The sequence below is a fragment of the Onychostoma macrolepis genome, chromosome 16 (genome assembly GCF_012432095.1).
Source record: "Onychostoma macrolepis isolate SWU-2019 chromosome 16, ASM1243209v1, whole genome shotgun sequence".
In the NCBI taxonomy this organism is placed as follows: Eukaryota; Metazoa; Chordata; class Actinopteri; order Cypriniformes; family Cyprinidae; genus Onychostoma; species Onychostoma macrolepis.
The window spans coordinates 10,251,708-10,273,658 of NC_081170.1; the positions used below are offsets into that span (position 1 = coordinate 10,251,708).

At 38.8% G+C, this 21,951-nt stretch overlaps 1 protein-coding gene across 6 annotated transcripts in view; it reads left to right on the forward strand.

Moving 5' to 3' along the window:
- adgrb1a (adhesion G protein-coupled receptor B1a) overlaps positions 1-21,951 on the forward strand; it is a 93,029-nt gene that overhangs the window by 25,466 nt on the left and 45,612 nt on the right. For 4 of the 6 annotated variants that reach the window (XM_058747651.1, XM_058747654.1, XM_058747655.1 and 1 more), the window contains exons 2-9: positions 623-1,561; positions 14,570-14,728; positions 15,488-15,592; positions 16,950-17,117; positions 18,539-18,718; positions 19,080-19,409; positions 21,473-21,574; positions 21,784-21,890. In XM_058747651.1, coding sequence (XP_058603634.1) covers positions 844-1,561; positions 14,570-14,728; positions 15,488-15,592; positions 16,950-17,117; positions 18,539-18,718; positions 19,080-19,409; positions 21,473-21,574; positions 21,784-21,890 — 1,869 coding nt within the window. In that variant the 5' untranslated portion in view covers positions 623-843. The remainder of the gene's footprint in view (positions 1-622; positions 1,562-14,569; positions 14,729-15,487; positions 15,593-16,949; positions 17,118-18,538; positions 18,719-19,079; positions 19,410-21,472; positions 21,575-21,783; positions 21,891-21,951) is intronic. The other 2 variants (XM_058747653.1, XM_058747656.1) reach the window with 1 other exon arrangement.

A 21,951-nucleotide genomic window follows, 5' to 3' on the forward strand; every position in this document is an offset into this window, starting at 1 on the left:
GAGAGCCTGGTGCCGGGGCGCTCACTTTGTAAAGTGACTAATGGCACATGGAAATTTTGCGATTACATCAGAATAGTCTCCAAGATGTCTGTCTACTGCTCTTGCGTGTGACCTCACATATTTCTTATCTTTAAGTGCTGTAAAACTGCACGAGACACTGAATTGTCAGGGAAAAGAATGACAATCAGGCCCGTCTGAGAGATGATCCAGCCGCTTTTAGCCTAATGATTCGCAGAGGACTGGGGCTATTGATCATTTTGGCATGAAGCAAATGCACTGGAAATAATGAATGACAGCAGGTGTTCATATTTTTGTAATTGATTGCCCCATAATTGGACAAATTATTGAGCTCACTGATGAAATACAAGATTGAGGGTGACGTTTTTGCAGAAAGTGACTGCTTCACAGGGAACAAAGGGTTCTTTTTGAATGTGAAGCACAGGTGCGGCACTTCTGGATCGATATAGCCCAGCGTGGTAATTTCTAAGTACCAAAGTCAGTCATGTCGGTGTCTACACACTTTTGAAGTTATTATGTTCACTCTCATCTGGTCAATGGATAATTGCTGTTGTTTTCCCATCTGGCTTATGCAGTCTTTTTTCTGTCTTCTCTAATCCTGCAGATCTCTCTGAGGGCGTCTGGCATCATGGACAGCAAACTGGATCAATGAGCCAAAGTTCCCTCTCATCCTGAGCTGTCAGTTCAGACGGTTCTGCAAACATCTGAGAATATCGGCTTGTCGACAAAACGAGGCTGTTGATCCTACATTAACAAGAAGAGGTTCCCAGTAAGAGATATCTTCAGCCTCACACTTTTCTGCACACCGTTCTGCCGTTTACAGCCATGATATCAAAATTCTTACGGAATTGTTCATCGTTGGTCCTGCTGTTCCCTCTTCTCCAACTGCTGCGGCTGGACATGCTCAACGCTGCCCCCTCTGGTCCGGAGTCTGACACCTGCTCCACACTGGTCCAGAGCCGCTTCTTTGGATTCTTCCTCTCATCCTCGGTATTTCCCGGCACGCCCTGCTCCTGGACCCTGCAGAACCCCGACCCAAGGCGCTACACCATCTTCATCAAGGTCACGAAACCAACCAGAGACTGCATTCCCCGACAGCATCGGACCTTCCAGTTTGACTCCTTCTTGGAAACAACACGAACCTTCCTCGGGATGGAGAGCTTCGACGAGGTGGTGAAGCTGTGTGATGCCTCTACCCACGTTGCCTTCCTGGAAGCCGGGAAACAATTCTTGCAGATCCGGAAAGGGCTGCCCAGAGCGGGCGCTGGATCCAGGAATGGCGATGGGGAATTTAAGGTGGAGTATCTTGTGGTTGGGAAGCGTAACCCTAGCATGGCTGCCTGTCAAATGCTGTGCCAATGGTTGGAGGACTGCCTGACCTACAGTACCTCCAACCGACCCTGTGGCATCATGCAGACACCATGCCAATGCTGGGACCAGCCCCCACCGGACAAAGAAACCAGTGGATGCTACCGGGATGGGGTCTACTTGGAGAACTGCATCCCTATTGTGAAAGAAGGAACAGCTGACACTGAAACTAGCGGTAAGCTAACAGTTTTTGTCTAGTTATAACTCAGCATGGTTCAATGGTTATTGAATTAAAAAATGGTGTTCTCTGTTCCCACTGTGGGTTTGGTAGCTTGTCTTATTTAGTAGCAAAGCAACAGAACAATCGAAGCTGAAGAAACAAGAGTTCAGAGAGAACTGATGGAAGTTAAAAAAACAAAAACAAAAAAAAAACAAGGTTTTAGGTTTCAGCTGATGTGTCCTAGCTGGGTGACCTTGGCTTCTTGGCGCCATGTGTGATCCTGTGAGGGTTCAGATAGGGATATCGGATCGGCCCGTGGGAGAGTTGATGCGGCAGACATGCTCTGGGAGTGACACGGGATAGCAGTGGTGATGCGCTTGGAGATTGATTATTAGGAAGGGAATGGGGCCGGTTACTGAGTTCAGAGCTATGATGTGATCTCTTCTCCAAGAGTGGATGTGGCACAGAAACTCAACCCCTAGGAGAGGCTGCAGCCATTGGACTGGAAGATCACTCACCCCATTGCACTGTGTGACCTTTCTGTGGACTTTCTGTTCCTTCTTCTCTTTTATGCATTGATTTTTTTATGCTTGTTAAAAAACACAAGGGCGTGATGGATCTCCACAACTCACAGTGTTCAAAACTATCTGTAAAAGAGAACTAAAGGTGTGTAATTAATAATACGTGTGATTGCTGAACCAAGTGATAAGGGTGCCGTTTTCACAGAATATTATGTTCTTGCCTCCAAAAACTGCTAAAAATGGAGTTTAATTTATTATAATAATTTAGTATAGTTTGGGTATAATGTACATTTTGCTTACAAATTCTTATAGATCATGTAAGCAAAAACTGAAATATTATAGAATATGTAGAAGGAACCTTCTAACTAGAAATTAGTTAGAAATTTTTTTAGCTGCCCATGTTCACTGGCCTCACCACAGAATTGTGAAGGATCATGTGACACTGAAGCCTGAAGTAATGGCTCCTGAAAAAAATCAGTTTTGCCATCACATGAATAAATGACATTTTAAAATACACTGTATTAGAAAAGACAACAATATTTAACAATATTACTGTTTTTACTATGTTCTTCATAAAGTAAATGCAGCCTAGATGAGCATAAGAGACTTCTTTCAAAAAACATTAAATAAATCTTATGGGCCCAAACTTTTGAATGGTAGTGTATATATTTGCTAGAAATATTTATATTTATCATTAAATTAGGTGTTAAAATTATACAGTTATAATGTAACTGCATACTTTTGAAAGTTATGGCATCCAATGGAACGCATTACTGATTGGTTTTAGTTTTCAACAAAACATTGTAAATTATGCTTCCTAGATCACACACTTATTTTTGCAATGTCAACAAAACATCATCTATTTTAACCAGCTACTGTATATAACATATGTTGCTGATGAATCAGCACAATGTAGAATACATATAAGAAAACCAAACATTAAAGTTTGCAAGGCATAAAAAATGAACACGATCAATTAATAAAAAATGTTCAGCAGCCAGTGGTCCATTAACAGTTAACAGTCAAAGACACTCGTCTGATGTATGTATATACAGCAAGAACTTATATGTGAACGGCCCCTAAGACAAGCAAGGCAGATAGAATAGATGTATGGAGGGCGTGATAAAGAGAGAACATCTCATAAATTGATCGTGAGCTTGGGAGGCAAGCCAGGAATGTCCGGCTGGGCCCATCGTATGGAGCCAGAGTAGAAAGGCAAATGAAAGATGACTTTTGAAAGACAGGCTGTGCATCATTACAATGCTACTCAACAAGACCTATCGTTCCTTGGATATCCCTAGCTCAGTCCTAATGGCACGCTGTCCATTTTATGTGTGGCCAATTTGGAGATGTGCCTCCTAGCTCCCACATCCCCCATAAGTGGAAATGGCCCACCTCCCTCCGATTCCTAGGAGGGAAAGTGGAGAGTTAAATAGAGGGACACATGAGGGAGAGAGTGTGCATTCCATCTTAAAATGCTAAAGGCGTGTCTATTGTGTGAATGTGACCCATTGCTCAGAGGCAAGGCATCATGGGAGATGAGTAGATTCATCTCTCGCAGCTCAGAGCAGTGACAGATTACGGGCTGGATTTGAGAGACAGAATGGAAGGGGAGTCGAGTGAGAAAAAGCAGGGGAGAGAATTTCAGGTGTGAGGTGATGACAGCAGAAAATACTGTCCTCATGACTTGCACTTTTCCGTTTTCCGGGACGATGTGTCTCAGAGAGCTTTGGTTAAGCTAGATGAAAGCACGTACTTGTTATTTCTCAGCAAGGCGCTTTGAATTGAGAGCGGAGCCGATAATAGCTTGGCTGTGATGTTGCTAAATGAAGGAATTTAAATTGACTGCCCCTATAGTCCTCAGTTCTTCATCTTTAGGCGCAATAACAAGATTTAACTTATCACTGTTTTGTTGTAGTCGTGTCTCTTTTCTGTTTCTCACACACACACACACAGTCTCTAACGCCAGTGAGCCGTTTCATGCTGAGCCGTTTCATTGTGGATGGCTGAAAACGGTTGTGCGGGCGGCACTCTGTCACTGCGTGTGGGGGTGTGTGTGTTATGAGCATGTTTGGCCACCAGGGGCACACACTTTTTTTAGCGTACGGCTTATAAAATTGCTCCCACTGCTCTGGGAAGGATAAGCACAGCGCTTATCTCTGCTGGACGGATAGTCTGCGTCTGTATCTTTTTCTCTCTCTAGCTCTCGTTCTCCTACCGTTGCCAGTGCTAGCTCATGGCCCCTCCACATCTCTCCAGAGCTCATAAAATATTCATGTTTTAATTAAGCAGTTTTACTGCCTCTATGCTTGATAATAAAAAATGCCCAAGGTTGGGTGTGCATTAGGGTGTGTATATGTGTGTGTTTTAAGAACGCATGTTAGCCGTGAGACTGTACTAGTCCATTGTAAACATACACAGGGGATGGGGGTAAATTTGTCAGACATCTGTCTTGCTTTAGGGGTTCATCGCTATTTCATGCACACTTTCAATGATGGATTTTTGTGGGTGTTTGTTCCAAGAGGGTGTTACATTGTTGTTCAAGAGAATATCGGTTTTTCATTGTTTACTTTGCTGTTTCAGTTTTATCATGTCTATTTACAACTCATGTTTGTCATTATAATGCTGTCTTAATAGCTCTAAATCTATAGAAACTTCCAGAGAGATGATTTGTGGCAATTTTTAAAAAAATACAAATAAAATACTGTATTACAATAATGAGAATCAGCATTGAGAATAATGAAAATGGAAAGAAAGAAAGAAAGAAAGAAAGAAAGAAAGAAAGAAAGAAAGAAAGAAAGAAAGAAAGAAAGAAAGAAAAAAAAGTAAAATGTCCAAGCAGGTTCTTGCAATAGAAATTTGTAGAAAATGTTTAATAATCAAAGAAAACAATAATGACACAATGGAGAAAAAAAAAGGAAAATTTCACACTTCATCACTCAGAATGAATGAATCACACAACTGCACTGAATAGGGATGAAGGCTTTCAAACTTTAAAAAATTATGTAGGCCTATCATAAGAGTAGTTTATATGACTCAAGTGCTAAATTTCAACCATTAGGCAGCCTGAAATCTTTGGCGTGCTTATGAGATAAGATTTCCGATTTGCGAATGAGTCGTTCTTTGAGTCTAATCTTTTCAATGATTTACTTGATCTGGTTCACAACCCCAGTCTTAAATGGATAGTTCACCCAAAAATGAAAATGTGATGTTTGTCTATACCCCCAGGGCATCCAAGATGTAGGTGACTTTGTTTCTTCAGTAGAACACAAACAAAGATTTTTAACTCAAACCGTTGCAGTCTGTCAGTCATATAATGTCAGTCAATGAGCTCCACGGCTTTGAGAGTCAAAAAAACATACACAGACAAAACCAAATCAAACCCTGTGGCTCGTGACGATACATTGAGGTCTAAAGACATGAAATGATCGGTCTGTGCAAGAAACTGAACAGTATTTATATAGGTTTTGCTCTATCTACAATCTCAATTAGGAGTGTCAATGGTCCACTTGAGAGTTAGGTGGCTGTAATGTACTTATAAGTCTGCGATCCGCCGTAAAGCAAGAAGAAGAAGAAGACGCGTCACGTGCCGGCTGTTGTGAACACGCTCAGGACAGTTGGACATTGCGGTGTACTAGAGGTAAAAAACGATATAAATACTGTTCAGTTTCTTGCACAGACTGATCGTTTCGTGTCTTTTGACCTCAATGTATCGTCACGAGGCGCAGGGTTTAATTTGGTTTTGTCTGTGCATGTTTTTTTTGACTCCGTTGAATAAACCTGTCCCTAAACTACATTTGTCTATCATTTTGTAACAGTTTTGATTAGTTTGCAGTGTTTTGTTCACACAAACCTTGCACGTTTTTTGGAGTCGTCCCTGACTGAATGATTGCAGGCATTCTTTGTGTAATGTTAGGATAAATCACCGCAAACCTCAGCTAGTTGTATGCATTGATTTCAGTTCGTTGTGTTGTTCATTTGTTGCTCGCAAAGCTTTAAAACTGTGTCTTATTAATTGTTATCATTTGTTAAATACATTACTGCCTGCTACAAATGAAATAAACCTATATGAATGTATCTGTGGACATATTTTTTGTATAGGGTGTGATGATCCATGTCTTAACTTACTCTGTTCAACATTCTCCATGTTGTTTGGTAATAAACTATCATACACTGCTGAAGAAAAAAAAATGTTTTTTCCATGTTTCCAATATATAATATTTAAACATTTGTACAAACAAATATAAATTAAGATGATCACAAGTAAAGGTTTAAGGTTTCCTTAAACACAGTGAAACCAAGAATCCCAGAACACCTGGACGATTATGTCTACACTGATTTCCAATAGTAGTGCAGATATAGACATGTGAACCAACAACAATCATTTCAATTATTTATTGTTGGACTCTTCTGTTACCTTTTGTGTTTTAAAACGGCCATCCTCTGACAATGAATGTAATAACGTTCACCACCATATCAGTGGCCTAAGAAAAAAATTGCAACCTACACTGACGTTATTCTCTGTCATCTGTTCTTTGATCATGTGTTGCACTGTACTTGGATGATACACAATGATGATCATTTATACAAATGCATGATCTATTTTGCTGCACAACATTATAAGTCATAAAGTTTCATAAACGTACTGTATATTCTTAATTTAAATAGAGGCAATTTTTTATCAAAAATAAAGTGGAATAAACATTGGAGTGTGGCCTTGACTAGCTTTTGATAACTAGATGTTGTTATAATGTGTGTTGGTGTGGAAGTTTGATATTATGTGAGACAGTGACTTTTTGTTTTAAAAAATATGAATTCAATAATGATTCACACAAAATCCAAAATGTAATCATGGAGGATGTGATTAATATAGGCTTTCCTGAATTTTGAGTATGAATCGCTATTGAATTCTTGTTACAAACTAAAAAGATTTTATGCACCAAAACAAGACTACATAGGAGAAAAGAGAGTGTGATGTAAATATCCTAATTTACATGTATAATTTACATTTACATACATTGTCATTTTAGGGCTATATTTACATTTATTCATTTGGCAACTTACCAATGAGAAATACAACAGCAAAATAAGGGAGAAATGCAACAAACGATTTTTAAGATACTAAGATTATTTTAAGTAATATCATGTTGGAAGCTTGTCAACTTGTCTTTCTTAAATTGCTTGAAATAAAAACACGTATAAGGTTCATGAAAAGAAAACAGGTAGATATAGATAAGGGCACAGTTAATAATGTTGACTCAACCACTGACATTATTTTATTTAAACTTATAGTCCAGCCAAAAATGAAAAGTCTGTCATCATTTACCCACCCTCATGGTAAAACACAAAAGAAGATATTCTGAAGAATGTTGATAACCAAACGTTTTCAGTTTTCATTGACATCCATGGTACATTCAAAAAAGTATAATGGAAGTCAATGGAAACCGAAAATGTTTTGGTTAACCATGTTCGTTCTTTTTTTAGACTTTTCATTTTTGGATGGACTATCTATAAAGAACAAATCTGAACTGTGATATCAAAACGCTAACGCAAACATACACACAGATTTGTGTCACCCTGGTTGAGCTTTAAAAAGTCCTAGGGAGCTGCTTATTAGTGAACACATGCTCCTGCAGATAGACCTGTTGTGTTTGTGCGTGGGTGTATGTGTGTGTGTCTGTAATGGAGAGCGAAAGACAACAGTGCTGCAAAGAGCTCCCCGACCTATCTGTATGATTACCCCTTCTCACATCTCTAGAGTCACATCTAACCCACAGTCCATACAAAATAGAATCTATAAAAGATAGAAAATCTCTTCTAACATGCTGAGATTGACCCAGTGAAAGCGAGCAGAAGATATTGAGAGAGGAGCGATGAATGGTTTGATTAGGGGGATTAGGGGTTATTTGTACGATAAAGTCTCATACGTTTGAGAGGCACCACAGATGGGCATGTAAGAATGTCTAATGCACCTAAGGCTCTGCAACATACATGTGCCACCAAAGTGGTTTCCATAGGAACATTGGATCAGAGTGAGACACTCAGTATGAACACTGTCAATTCCCAATCTGAAGGTTGTTTTAATCAAGTTTACTAACCATATGGGGGCTAATGCATATTCTCTCCTTCACTCTTACTCTCTCTCTCGTTTTTCCTCAACCTGATATTAAATTATAACCGCTGTTGCAGTAAAAAAGGCTAGTTTAGACTAGTTATTAAACTGATATTAAACATGTGGAGGATCCAAAAGTAGTTCAGGTGTTTGTTTTAATTTATATTATTTTATTTATGTAAATTAATTGGTATAAAATGTATTTTATGGGCTATTTTATAATAATAAAGCACATTCTATTTGCGTATATAAATGCAAAGAGAACTAAAAGATGATTTCAGTTTTTAAGGCCACAGACCAGAAATGAGCTAGATTTATTGTAATGGTCAAAAGTTCAATATATATAAAAATTTAATTCATAGCATGCCATTTATGATATTTATAAAATCATTTTAATTTAGTCCGAAGCTGTGCCTCATGTCAAAAATAGAAAAGCAGCATTCATCAACCAAAGGCACATTGCAATGGGCAATTGCAAAGCAGACAGCTCTGATTTAGTTTTGTCATTCAGTGTAGTGGTATTCATATTCATTTTGTCAAAACCCTTTTATGATTTTAGATTGCCACCTTAAATGCCATATACCATAATGACATATATTGTGTTTTAGTTGAGATTAAATAATAGACTTTGCATTCCACGTTCCATAACATATGGCTATGAATAGTATCATCGTTAAAAGTCTGCCTGCATTTTTAATAGTGGACAGCTGCCAGTTTGGAGAATTCAATTAAACTAACTTGCTGCAATAATGAGGCTTGTTTACTAGATGTACCCACTGAAATTCACAAAGTAAATCATTCATAAGTAGCATTTTTAAGTAAAACAGTTTCTCACAGTTAACTGCTAGAATGATTTTGCTATTATTCATTATTTGTCTTTTAATCACCCTCAATATATAGTAAATAAGTAATCTCAGTATCAAAACTGCAATTTCATATGCAGCTTATTTAGTATTATAGGCAGGTGTTTTCTTGCTTAGCATTTAAAATTAGATGAACTTATTTCTTTGTAAAGGTCTTGGAGTTCCGGAGAGTTTGATGTTGTTCCGGTTAGTTTGGCCCCAGTGTGATTATCCATTTTGGCGGTCACTGATCCGAGAGCTGAAAGTGCATGGAAGTGAGGGCAATATGGCGTGTTCTTTTGTATGTTTCTGTGTGTTCACATGTGCACCCACGTCCTTTTGGTCTTATGAGCAGATGTTTCTCTGCTGAAGATTGATGTGCAAGAGGAAAATAAAAAAATAAAAAAACCCTGTTATTTTTCCACTCATCTGTGGGCCTGTGAAAAGTGGGAGGCCCATCTGATCCTTTTAGTGAAGGTGTTTTTGATTCGAGCTAGATTTTTCCCCTTTTGTTCCTGCTGAGGAGAGGCATCCATCTTCGAAATTGAAACGTCGACTTCTCTGACCCGCACCTGCAACCAAAGAACATTCAACCAAACCCCTATTCATATCTCTGTCGTACTTTTGATCTGTTTATCTACTTGCTCATCGGTAAACAGTGCAGACTCTGAGCTCCCCACCTGACACAGGCCGTAATCTTGTAGCGTATGCACTCCGCTGATGAGAAGTCACTGATTTTGTCGTTGTGTGACCATTGAAAGACAGAGCAGAAGTAGTGATCATCACTAAACATGAATCGCAATCACCAGGATGAACCTAAGACTAGTGAACATCAATGAGCCAAAGAGAGAGAATGTGATTGAAGAAACAACAGAACAAAACGTTTGATTGTGTTAGACTTGCTCTGTGTCAGTTAGTAAATCTACTAACAACCTTGGATGATATAGACAGTTGACAGCTGTTTTTGTGAATATTATACATTTATACTATTAGAAAATAAAAACATTCATAATTGTGTTTTAATTGAGATTAATAGACATATAATGACATCCGACTCTGATTTAGTAGTGTCATCAACTTCCGCCTGCATTTTTGTCAGTGAACAGTTTTGAGAAATCAATTAGACAGTTTGCTGCAGCACTCAAATATTACCTGGGAAGATATGCCTTATCGGTTGGAAACAATAGCCCAATCACTGCATACTTTTTCTCTAGAAACCACATTGTATTTTGAATATTGTTGGATGACAAAAAAAGCTAAATTTTTCATTAAAGCAATGATGATTCTGAGTAAATTCTTTATGCATAAATGTAAGTGTATGGGGGAAAAAATACAGATTTTTTGTAACCATTTCCATCACTGAAATTTATGAAGCGTAAACAGACATTGTAAGATGAATGAAAAATCATCCCTTTGTTTGTACTTTTTCTTCCTAATTTTATTGGTGTTCGTTGCTTTATTGTTTATTTATTTGCACTTAGCTAGTTTGCTTTAAGCACTACTATTAATTTGAAGTGTATCATTAATAAATTAAGTCAATTATGAATTATTCATTATCATTTTTTATTATTATCTCTGGTGACATGATCAGTTACACTCTCATTGGCTCATTAATAATAAAAAAAAACTATGCATTTAATAAATAGTAGCAGGATACACTTATCTATCATTATAAAAATTTATGTAATGTATAATGTGAACAATATGTATAGGGTTAATATTATTAATTAAAATTAATTATCGAAGACAGCTTATCCTCTCTTGCGGGGATGCTGGAGCTTGTTGCAGGAGCAAAGTATTGATGTTATTTAAGCAGTTTTTCTTTTAATCTCATTTGCTGCCTTTATTTTGTTTGATGGTCATATCTGCATTAAATATCATTTCTAGATATATCAGTATAGTCGTTTGGCATCAGAAAACCCAACCAGACCACTGCTAATTAAATACACATCAAAAGGTTTAATTAAGAGCCAAATACTGTACATCACCTGCTGCCTGAATGTCTCAGATAAATCTGTCAAAATATGATAGAATGACATTATTCCACAGTTTCAAGTCAACTAAAATCTCAAAAGAAAATTGTGCAATTATTAGGAGCTGTCGGTCAATATAATCCCCCACATTTTGACAGAAACCATGTTAAAATTCATGGGTTGGAAATGTGTGGTCATTTAATTGATAGTTGGTTTGCGTGGGCCATTTTGAGCACTGCGGCGCAAGACTGGAAAGATTATGCGAAGCGGCAAGGGTGCAAACCGAAGTTGTGTTTCCTGCCCCTGGAGTGAGGTTAATCAATGAGATGTGTAAGCACAGCTGTTCAAATATTTATTCTAAGCAGGATACTGACAGCAGAAATGCACACACACAGAAGAGTGGATTAGACCTGTGAGCTGCAGCCAGCAGAGGGACAGATAGAGACGGACAGAGAGAAAAAGGAGTGAGATGATGAATGGCTCATTTCTTTTTGCTCAAACACTTCCAGAAATCCATTTCATTCCAACATTAATAAAAAAAAATAAACTTTTCTTAAAGAGATTTTTTTTTCTATTTTTGTAATTTCTCGTCTTTTTTGATTTATGTTTTTTTTTTTTTTTTTTTTTTTTAAAGCCCTCTCTTCTTTTGCTTGCACACTCTTTTGTTGCCGACATGGATGCCAATGACTAGTAGCATCCTCTGGGTGTCAGCACTTCCCATGTTTCGCTTTCCATCACTGACCCACGGTCTGTGTTTTAATGCACACAAGCAACCAGAAAACAATGCATGAAGTCGAATGTAGGGTGTAATTTAGATGTACCGACTGACCTTGGTTTCCTAGCAGATACGCAGTGGGCTGTGGCGGGTGAGATTATGGTGAGATCTTATATTGATGAATTCAGATCACTGTCACTTGAGCCGTTATTAGACCTTCTGCTCACCATTGAGGGAAAGTGAAGGTCACTTTGAGGTTCTCGTAAGCCAAGATGATATTTGCTAATGGGCAGAGTGATGTATATCCACACACTCATCTTTTGAAAAGCAGGTGCGTGCTGCATCTGCAATCCGAAAAACAGGCGAAAAGACAGAATGATAGAGGAAGGGCAGATGAATAGAAAGAAACATCCGAGCAGAGGACGAATATGAGAGTTTAAAGATGATATAGCGTCTGCTGCAAAGAGTCTGGATGTAAGGGAGAAACCACTGAACAAGAGAAGCACACTAAATTATTGAAAGCATAATAAAATGTCCTTGGGGACAGAGAAAGAAAACACTATATTATTCTGCCCCCTCTCCTTCAGCCCGTGATTATTGAGCCAAAAAAAGGTCATACTCTCCCATCGTTTTTCACAAAGAGAGAAAATCTTATCTCCAAATGGGGTATTATTTTTTTCCTATCTGAAATTTTTTTATTCTTATTTGCTTTTCTAAAGATTGTTTGCCTTACGAATATTCTCACCCTACTCATTTCACTGTTCCTTACTCACATTTGTTTTAAATAAGGTTGAAGTCATTCAGCACAGAAACTGAGAAGCGTATTTAAGACTGATTTTTGCCACTTATGGTCCCCCGTGGAGCAGGGATTGGCTGTGCATGCTGTTTATGCCACGTGCGATTGGTTGATGAAGCCATCTGACTTGAAGCGTGATTGGTGGATGGGATTAATCAGGGCAGCGCGCTGAGAGCCGTCCCGGTTCATTTTGCATGCGATTGTCACTTGCTGTGCAAGGAGGACATTTGATTGTATTTTCAAGGCCGAGGCATTGAAGATTAGAATCCGTTATGTTTTATCAGGTGAATATGTCTCGCGCAACATGCGGCAAAGCCAATCTCAACACCCCAAGTAAACAATTTGCCATTAATCGCTCATCCTGCTCAAACAAATAGATATTGATTCTGCTTTTCAGCACTTGCTTGCCAGCAGATTTGTATCAGTGCTGCAGAAAAGGCATAAATTGTTTTTATATCTGGCCTTTATGTGGCGTAATGTATTAACTCAGGCTTTGCATGAGGGATGCTTCGAATGTAACGGTCGGAAGGGTTCAGTTGATATTGGGGTCAATGACTGCCGTTCTTTTTCTCTGGGTTTATTAAGGTATTCAGAAATACATTAAATACACAATTCATACATATTATTACACTTCTAATGAACATGCTTTCAATTTTTGAGTTTTTAGTGTTTAAATTAAGTTTTATGTGTGTATCGTCTATTTTTGTCTGCTACTTTTAAAAAATCTTAATAAAATATAAATCACTGTAAAAATGATTTTTCATAGTTGTAGATAAACAAACATTGTTGTGGAGTACAATTCACTTGAAAATGTCATGTTTAATACAATGTGTTACTTGCCATTTCTTCATAATTATTTGTGCAATTTACTGGCAATTACTAGGATTTTCTGAGTAAAAACTGTTCAGTAGTGAAAAGTTAATTCTACACCTTTTTTAGTATACATGCAATAAATATTCTTTAAATAAATACTACAAAGGCAAACATTCTTACCAAACATTTGACATGCATTTATTGTGATTTGTTTAAAATGTTATAAACTTCATGATATTTATTTTCCAGCCATTGAATGAATGAATAAATATGAATAAATGAATAAATGTGATACAACATAATATTTGACATTTATTTTCACCTTCTAAAAAATGATATGGTTTAAGATTTTTTTTGTTTTGTTTTTTGATTTTTATGTGATACATACACCATTTGACATTTATAGAGTAATTAAATTTAAATAAAAAAAATAATAAAAAAAAGTTTTTAATGATGTAATTGATGTTGGTTTCATGCAGTTTTGGAAATGCCATAAACATTTTTCAAAAGTATATGAACCAAAACTTGGTGCTTCTTTTAACTAGATTTTTAGCATTTCTTTTTTTAGCTAGATTTCTTTTTCTTTTTTAACTGTTTTGTCGAGTTAGATTTCTTCTTTTATAATTCTTATTATCTTCTTTTAACTAGATTTGAAAAATTTATTTATTTTTATTTTATTTATTTATTTTTTTTTCTTTTATTATCTCTGACATTTAGCTAATATTGGCTCCATTAACTGATCTTTATATTGTCTGCATGGACCATCCTCATGTAATATATGCTAAAATTTTCTGATGGACATTTTAAATATAGGCTGTATCTGATTCTTTCTCACTTTCATTTCAGTTCTCATTTTCCGGGTAGAGCAGCACTGAGTGTAGAATTACATACCCTCCCCCGTACAATTGATTTGTGAGTAATTAAAAATGTCTGCAGCTGGACATGGTCCAGCTTCATGTTCTATTCATGCAGATTAATACATATTTGTCGGGCCTCCGGGATCAGACAGGCAGCAATGTCTGCTATTAAACATTCATGAGGGAGCAGAACACAGGGACTCATATCCTACTGGTATTTATGGGTCCATTTCTACATCTTAGTGCCATCATAATGGATTACGAAATCAGAACATTATTGCTTAGCAGGGATGGAAATTTAATTTGTGTCACAAAAATGTATTAATAAATGGCTTTTTCTTGGGAATTACGCTCACATGGACTGTGCTCGTGTCTATGTGTGGGTTTAATACAGGTGGCTGGAGTGGATGGGGCAACTGGGCAGAGTGCAGCAGTGAATGTGGAGGCGGAGTCCAGACGCGTATACGCACCTGTCAATCACCACCTGAGGAGGCGTACCTGTGCGAGGGCGTTCTAGAAGAAGGTCGTCCCTGCAACTCTCAGCCATGCATCGGTAATATGCGTCTAGGCTCATGCACATTGCACGTGACCGTTCACACATCCACTTCTATCCTATCACTATCTGACACCTCATTTTTTACATTCTTCACATTTCACTGTAAAAAAAAGATGTTCTGCTTCCTGTGTGACACAATGATAGAGCAATAACGATAATACAATGCTAGACTGATGATAGAATGAGTGTTTTTGTGTGCTTTTCATTGGACCCATAGGCTACAGGCAGTATTCCTCTAAAGGCAAGGGTTTAAGTCCAGTGAAATACAAAGGAATGCAAGAGGCCATGCTTGGTAAGGTCAAGTCAGTTTGAATGTGACTGTAGTGAGTAGATCTTCACTCAGTTTGGATGGAGGCCATGAGTAAATAACCCACTCCATGGTCAAGGCCATCGGCTGCAGATGTCTTCACCTCGATTGTCTGTGTCTCCGTTCCGCATGGTCTGCTTATTTTTTCATCCGCCATCCACTGCTCGCTCCATCTCGCCCTCTTTCTGCACACTTCCTGCCGTTTTTTTGGTGTTCAAAGCACACTTTTCGAGGTCATGCAAGCCTAGAAGTGTCCAAACTCTCACAGAGTCTCGCGTTCGCATGGAGAGTAGTATCAAACCAAACACGGGTTCACTTTTTCTCAGCTATGTAACGTTAAACTTCACACAAAATCCCAAGCATGGCTGATGCTGGTCTAGATGTTCAGGTCGCACAGCACTGCCCAATCAGAATTCGACTGTAGTTGCTAACCCCACCCCATCCTGCAGGCAGAGGCCGACTTGGCACTCGTAGCCAATCCCTGCGCTCGGTGGACAGCCGTAAACGAGAGGACTCTGATAAGACCCGCAACGGACAGCAGTCTTCCCAAACAGGTAAGAAAACAGGTGGCATCAGCCTCCTCTGCAGCTTGGGGTCACATACACACATACACACACTTGCAACCGTTTCGCTCACTAGTCCACATACAGGGGAGTAGACTGGATGCGTATGTGGCTATGGCCTTGTTTTTTTATGCTCCTGTCAATGTGATTTATGTTTTGTTTGTCTTTGTCATGTGTATTATGGCATGGTTCATGGAGGAACATCGAGATATCCATGAATCATGGACACCATTGCTTACAAGGAAGTTAAAAGCATTTTGAAAGGGTCGTAACCTCTTATTATGAAACAAACGAGAACAAGACACACCTTGCTTGGGGGTGGTGATGTATGATTTGCATGCTTCAATATAAAAGACATATTAGACTAATATGATGTAATCCCTAGTATGTTGTCTTTTCTTTGTGAGCACTGCATGAATTTGTCTTTCATTTTTACAGTTACACCGATATGAGCCTGTCACTTCAAAATGAATAAAATTTTCCTCTATTTCATTCTAATGTGTTACAAATCGGAAATCACAGTGAATCCATAAATGGAGGCTGTGGCTTAACATTTAAGTTGTACATCAAAAAGAAAAAAATCTGTTTTTCTATGAATCAGAAAGTATATTCAAAAAATGATGTGCATGATTTTATCAGTTCTTATGTTACTTTCCGAAGCAGCATTAATAATATGTACACAATTTTATGCAAATTGCCAAACTAAATGGTACACAAACAAGTTGTGTACTGATGGTTTCAGAGGTTAAACAAAACTGTCATGTATATACATATTATTAAATATGCTTAAGCAGGGTTTTAGTATGAAAACTAAAACGTTTATAGCCCCTAATGTTGTCAGAATGAGGTGAAATCCTTCCCTCCTTATCACTTTTCATTTTGACATTCAATATCATTTTATTGGACATTCTTGATTCTCCATTTCGTTCCACTTGAAGGTAATGATAGCCTAACTCTTTCTATTGGACAGCCATGACAGCCCATATTATCTATTGGACTGTCAAGACAACCAAGTGCTTCCTATTGGACATTTAATGTTCCCATTCCTTCGGGATTACACATGATTGCTTGGCTTTCCCAGTTGCTCAGATAGTAAAGTCTGATCTATTGGGTAGCCTTGTGAAATCCTTGTAGAGATGGCTGACTTACATATCCCAAAACTGAAAGCATGAACTTCTATTATGGGTAAATGCTGAGGATATGGAGTCAGCGATGAAAAGATATTCCCCTATTAAATAAGGTGGCTAATCCTGCATGCTAATTAGTTTTGGCCCTTTTCCTACCCTTTCCTCTGCTCCCTACCCTACCCCATCCCATCCCCACCCCCACTTCCCCCCGTCCCTCTCAGTGGATCCTCCGTCGGGTGGGGAGTGGTCTGCGTGGAGTGTGTGTTCGACCACGTGCGGTGAGGGCTGGCAGAGCCGCACACGCTTATGCGTCTCGGTGCCGTACAGCACGCAGTGCAGCGGGCCGCTGCGTGAACAGAGACCCTGCAATAACACTGTTGTGTGTCCAGGTAAGCACAGCCCACCTCAGGCCTCTCCTCACCCCCACCATCTTCCTTATCCACTTCCCATCACCCGTCCCACGTCCACTCAGGTCCATTAGCTTTGCCCACTCACCCTCCAGCCACTGCCCACCTGAGGCTAACTCTTCCCGGGCTTCCATGTACGGCTGCTCCCCCCTCTACCCTGGATGCTGGAGAGCCGTGGTAAGATGTTAATGGGTTTAAGTGCAGCATTGTCAGCTAACTCCCTATAGTTCCCACTGCATGTAGGATGGTCTTGCTCTATCTCTTTTCATTCTACCATTTCAGGGGGCCAGACAAAAGTGTTACCTAGATAAAAACATGTCTAGCCAAGCACAATGTTGTATTAAGTGCTAATAACTTTATGCAGATAAAAAAAAAGAATGATTAGCTCTTTAACATTAAGAACTTGCAGCCAAATATTTTACATTTTGCACACTAAAAGTTCCATGTATATTTGTGTTTTATGCTACCCGTAATTCTATGTTCACACTGACAGCTGTTTTTGCTGTATTGTTGGTAGCTAGTAGCAAAGCCTTTTGGAACAAAAGTCAGTTCACATGGCAGGTATTCACAATGCACATCCTGGCATGCAAGATCTAATCGAATGTGGAAAATCTCAAAAACTGCTTGCCAAACTTATTTTAAAAATTTTGACAAACTATCTTGTAAATGTTGTTTCTTGCACTCAATTGACATTTAAATGCGTATATTTCTGGTTGGTCAATGCCAATGCACATGCGCAGTCGTTAGCACAAGTCTCAGGATTCTGTGGGAAGCGGAGTGTCTAACAGTAGCTGCAGTGCAAAATAACTAACAACTCTTTTATTTCGATGGCGTCACTCCTATTACTAGAGCCGCCATATTGCGTGTTGCAGTTTTTCCAATTTATAGCAATACGAGTGAACCGTCTTGGGTATCATACAGTCTTTCCTAGTAGGTGTTCCTGACATAACATTATTTGTGGGCTATGTAAATGGCTGTAGTTTCTGAACATCTGATCACAAATATGATGTATTGCTGGTAAAAATAAGATGTTCTTCAGTTTGGACAGGGAATCAGTTTTCTTGCTGCTAAAAATGGAGTGGAAAATGTTCGTAAAATTGCAGCAATGCATCATATCATGAACAAGATGAACAATGATCAATGCATACTGTTCAATGTGCTCCAATGCCTTCACTCCTATTGGTAGTCTTTTCTCAACTTTTCGTAGTCTTTTCTCAACTCAACTTTTCTCAACTTTATCTCATCCCAAACAGTTGATTATGCCATCAGGAAATTGGCAACTCCTGTTGAAAATAAATTAATTCAGATCGTTGTCAGTGTGAACCCCTCTTTAGTTTTACCCTAGTGCGTGTGTGTTTGTGTGTTGTCGAGGTGCATTTTTCTCTCTATAAATCATACCCTAGCCGCTCTGATTACAGTGCACGGGTCGTGGGATGAGTGGACTCCATGGAGCTTGTGTTCTTCAACGTGCGGCCGTGGGTACAGGGACCGCACTCGCTCCTGCAAGCAGCCGCAGTTTGGAGGAAACCCCTGCGATGGTCCAGAGAAACAGACCAAATTCTGCAACATTGCTGTATGCCCAGGTGATCTTTGGGTCTTTAAATACAGACGGTCTCATACAGATTTAATGACTTTCATCAAGCAGCACAATTAAAGCCTAACGTGAGGCACTGTAGAGAAAGAGATTGAAATGAACCATTGTGAAGTTCACGGCAAATGATGGTGATTAAGTGAGGCTTTAAATCACTGCGGACTTGACTAGAGTTTGGCAACCCAAAGCTCCTCTCTCTTTCTCCTGCAATATATATTTCAGTAATGTCCCCTTATCATGCTCCACTTTAAGTTCCTCTCTTTTGTTAAGCTAATGTTGATTTGTATCCTCTATCCTCACATTTAGAAAATTCTTCAGTTTCTTCTTATAACTTTATGTCTTTTGCTCTGTAGTGGATGGCGTGTGGAATGAGTGGTCCAGTTGGAGTTCCTGTTCCTCGTCCTGTTCAAATGGAACAATGCAGCGCACTCGGGAGTGTAATGGGCCCTCGTACGGGGGTCTGGAGTGTCAGGGCGAGTGGCGTCAGACAAGAGACTGCTTCCTCCGAGAGTGTCCTGTGGATGGCCAATGGCAGCTCTGGAGCTCTTGGGCTGGTTGTACCAAAACATGTGGAGGAGGAAGCCAGCAAAGACAGAGGGTGTGTTACGGTCCCTTTTTTGGGGGGGAGCCATGCCCAGGGGACAGAGAGGAAGTTAGACGTTGCAATGAGAAGAGATGTCCAGGTGAGACAAACACATGTATGTAGCCAAAACTCATGGTATAGGCTCACTGGTATAGGCTACATTTTTGACTACCATCTCTATCACGGCAGTGTTGCACATGTTTATCCTTTTCATGCGTTTTTACATTTTAAACTTTGGAGAGATAAACCACTATAGCACAGTAATATGTGAAAGAGGTCTCAATTCAGTTCTTGCACACTGTTCTGACAGATGGTTTTATTTCTGAGAGACAGTTTAATTAAAACCGTCTGTCAGAACAGTGAGCATGTATTTAATTGAGACGTCTTTTGCAACTTATTGTGCTGCCTGTCACACAGCATGAGTATGGAGTTATTTTTTGCAATTTATTTCACTCAAACATTCGAATATACACAAAGTTATGTCAAAATATCTGCCTTAAGTTAGAACATTAGACCTGTGTATTAAGTCTTAAAGTGACAGCAGCCTAATATAACTGCTTCATGTATTAGGGTTGCCATTGCCATTGCCATTGTAAAAGGTTGTAATACAACCTTTTACTTGTATTAGGGTTGGGCCGATAGATGCCATTGTCACGATGTTGAGCCAGCATAGTGTTTCCTTGCCCCACCCCTCTTCCGCAATCCACTGCATCCCTTTTCCGTGTTCGGAAAGGAAATTACATGTACTACAGAACCTCTAAAGGGAATAAATACGAGATGGGAGGGAAAAAAATATTTCAGTACTTTCTCTCGAAATTATATCGTTGTGTAATTATACTGTATATAAATTGCGGGCATCAGGAAGCCGCTATTAATATGCAGGGCATTGAAACCGCTTTCGAATGCGAGCTCTCTTTTTAACTTTCAAAGCAGTAACTAAATCAGTATACTATCATCTCAAAAACATTGCAAGAATTAGATGTTTTGTTTCCAGTCAAGACTTGGAGAAACTTGTTCATGCCTTTATCAGCAGCAGGGTGGATTATTGTAATGGTCTCCTCACCGACCTTCCAAAGAAGACCATTAGACAGCTGCAGCTCATACAGAACGCTGCTGCCAGGATTCTGACTAGAACCAGAAAATCTGAGCATATCACACCAGTCCTCAGGTCCTTACACTGGCTTACAGTTACATTTAGGACTGATTTTAAAGTACTTTTACTCGTTTATAAATCACTCAATGGCCTAGGACCTAAATACATTACAGATATGCTCACTGAATATAAACCTAACAGACCACTCAGATCATTAGGATCGAGTCAAATAGAAATACCAAGGGTTCACACAAAACAAGCGGAGTCCGCTTTTAGCTATTATGCCGCCCGCAGTTGGAACAAGCTTCCAGAAGAGATCAGATGTGCTAAAACATTAGCCACATTTAAATCCAGACTCAAAACTGTTTAGCTGGGCGTTTGTTAAATGAGCACTGTGCTACATCCGAACTGATTGCACTATGTATAATCATTCTCTATACTTAACTGTTTTAAATTCTTTTTAAATCAATTTTTATATCATTTTGTTTTTATTGTTGTGATTATTATTATTTTTAATGACTATTTCACGTCCTTCTATGTAAAGCACTTTGAATTACCACTGTGTATGAAATGTGCTATATAAATAAACTTGCCTTGCCTTGCCCTTCACTTTCGAGATTCGCAGTCACATGGACACTATACTACGGAGAGGCAGCACTTACCACACATTTTACAAGATTAGATGTTTGTCAGTGGTGCTTAGGAGACATCGTCCGATGCCAATTTGGTAGACATCGCCCAACCTTAACTTGTATTAGTTAGGCTAGTATTGGTTTTTGCTATGGCATTGACATAATTAAAAAAGAAATAAATAAATAAAAATAATGGCATCTCAAATGTTGGCATTGTAACAACCTTATTTGTAGCAACAACAAAAAAACAACCACTATATATTATGATATATACCATTATCTTAAAATACAGTTACTCCTTTGGTCATATCACCTACCCCTATTTATAGACTTAACAATAATTGTGTTGTAATTCTGTACTTTACTTGTTTCTTTGTTCACATTTTGTGGCATTGGTCAGGTTTTTGCATTTTTTTTTACTTCTTTGGTTTTATGCAGAGCCGCATGAGATCTGTGATGAGGAGAATTTCTCTAACGTAGTTTGGAAGAAAACTCCTGCAGGGGACACTGCAGCTGTCCGCTGCCCTCCGAATGCTGTAGGTAAGACATGACTCATGCAAACAGGAACACGCCGCAATAACTTCCTAAACAGTCATCAGCCTCTAAGCTATACTGAGACATTTTCAGGACCATGGACAGGTCCACAAGCTTGGTTTAAAGAAGAAAACCAACAAGACAACATGCAGTATACAGTTTTTAACCAATCCTTGTTCAAAATCTGGTAATGACGACGCATTTCTTTGACGCAGGACTAATTCTTCGGCGATGTTCGTTGGATGATGAAGGCATTGCATACTGGGAGAACCCAACGTACATTAAATGCGTCTCAAATGATTACCGAAGTATCCAAACACTGGTAGGTGATGTCTAAACTAAGCTCTATCTAGGTTAAAACCAAAATGGTGTCTGCAAAGCTA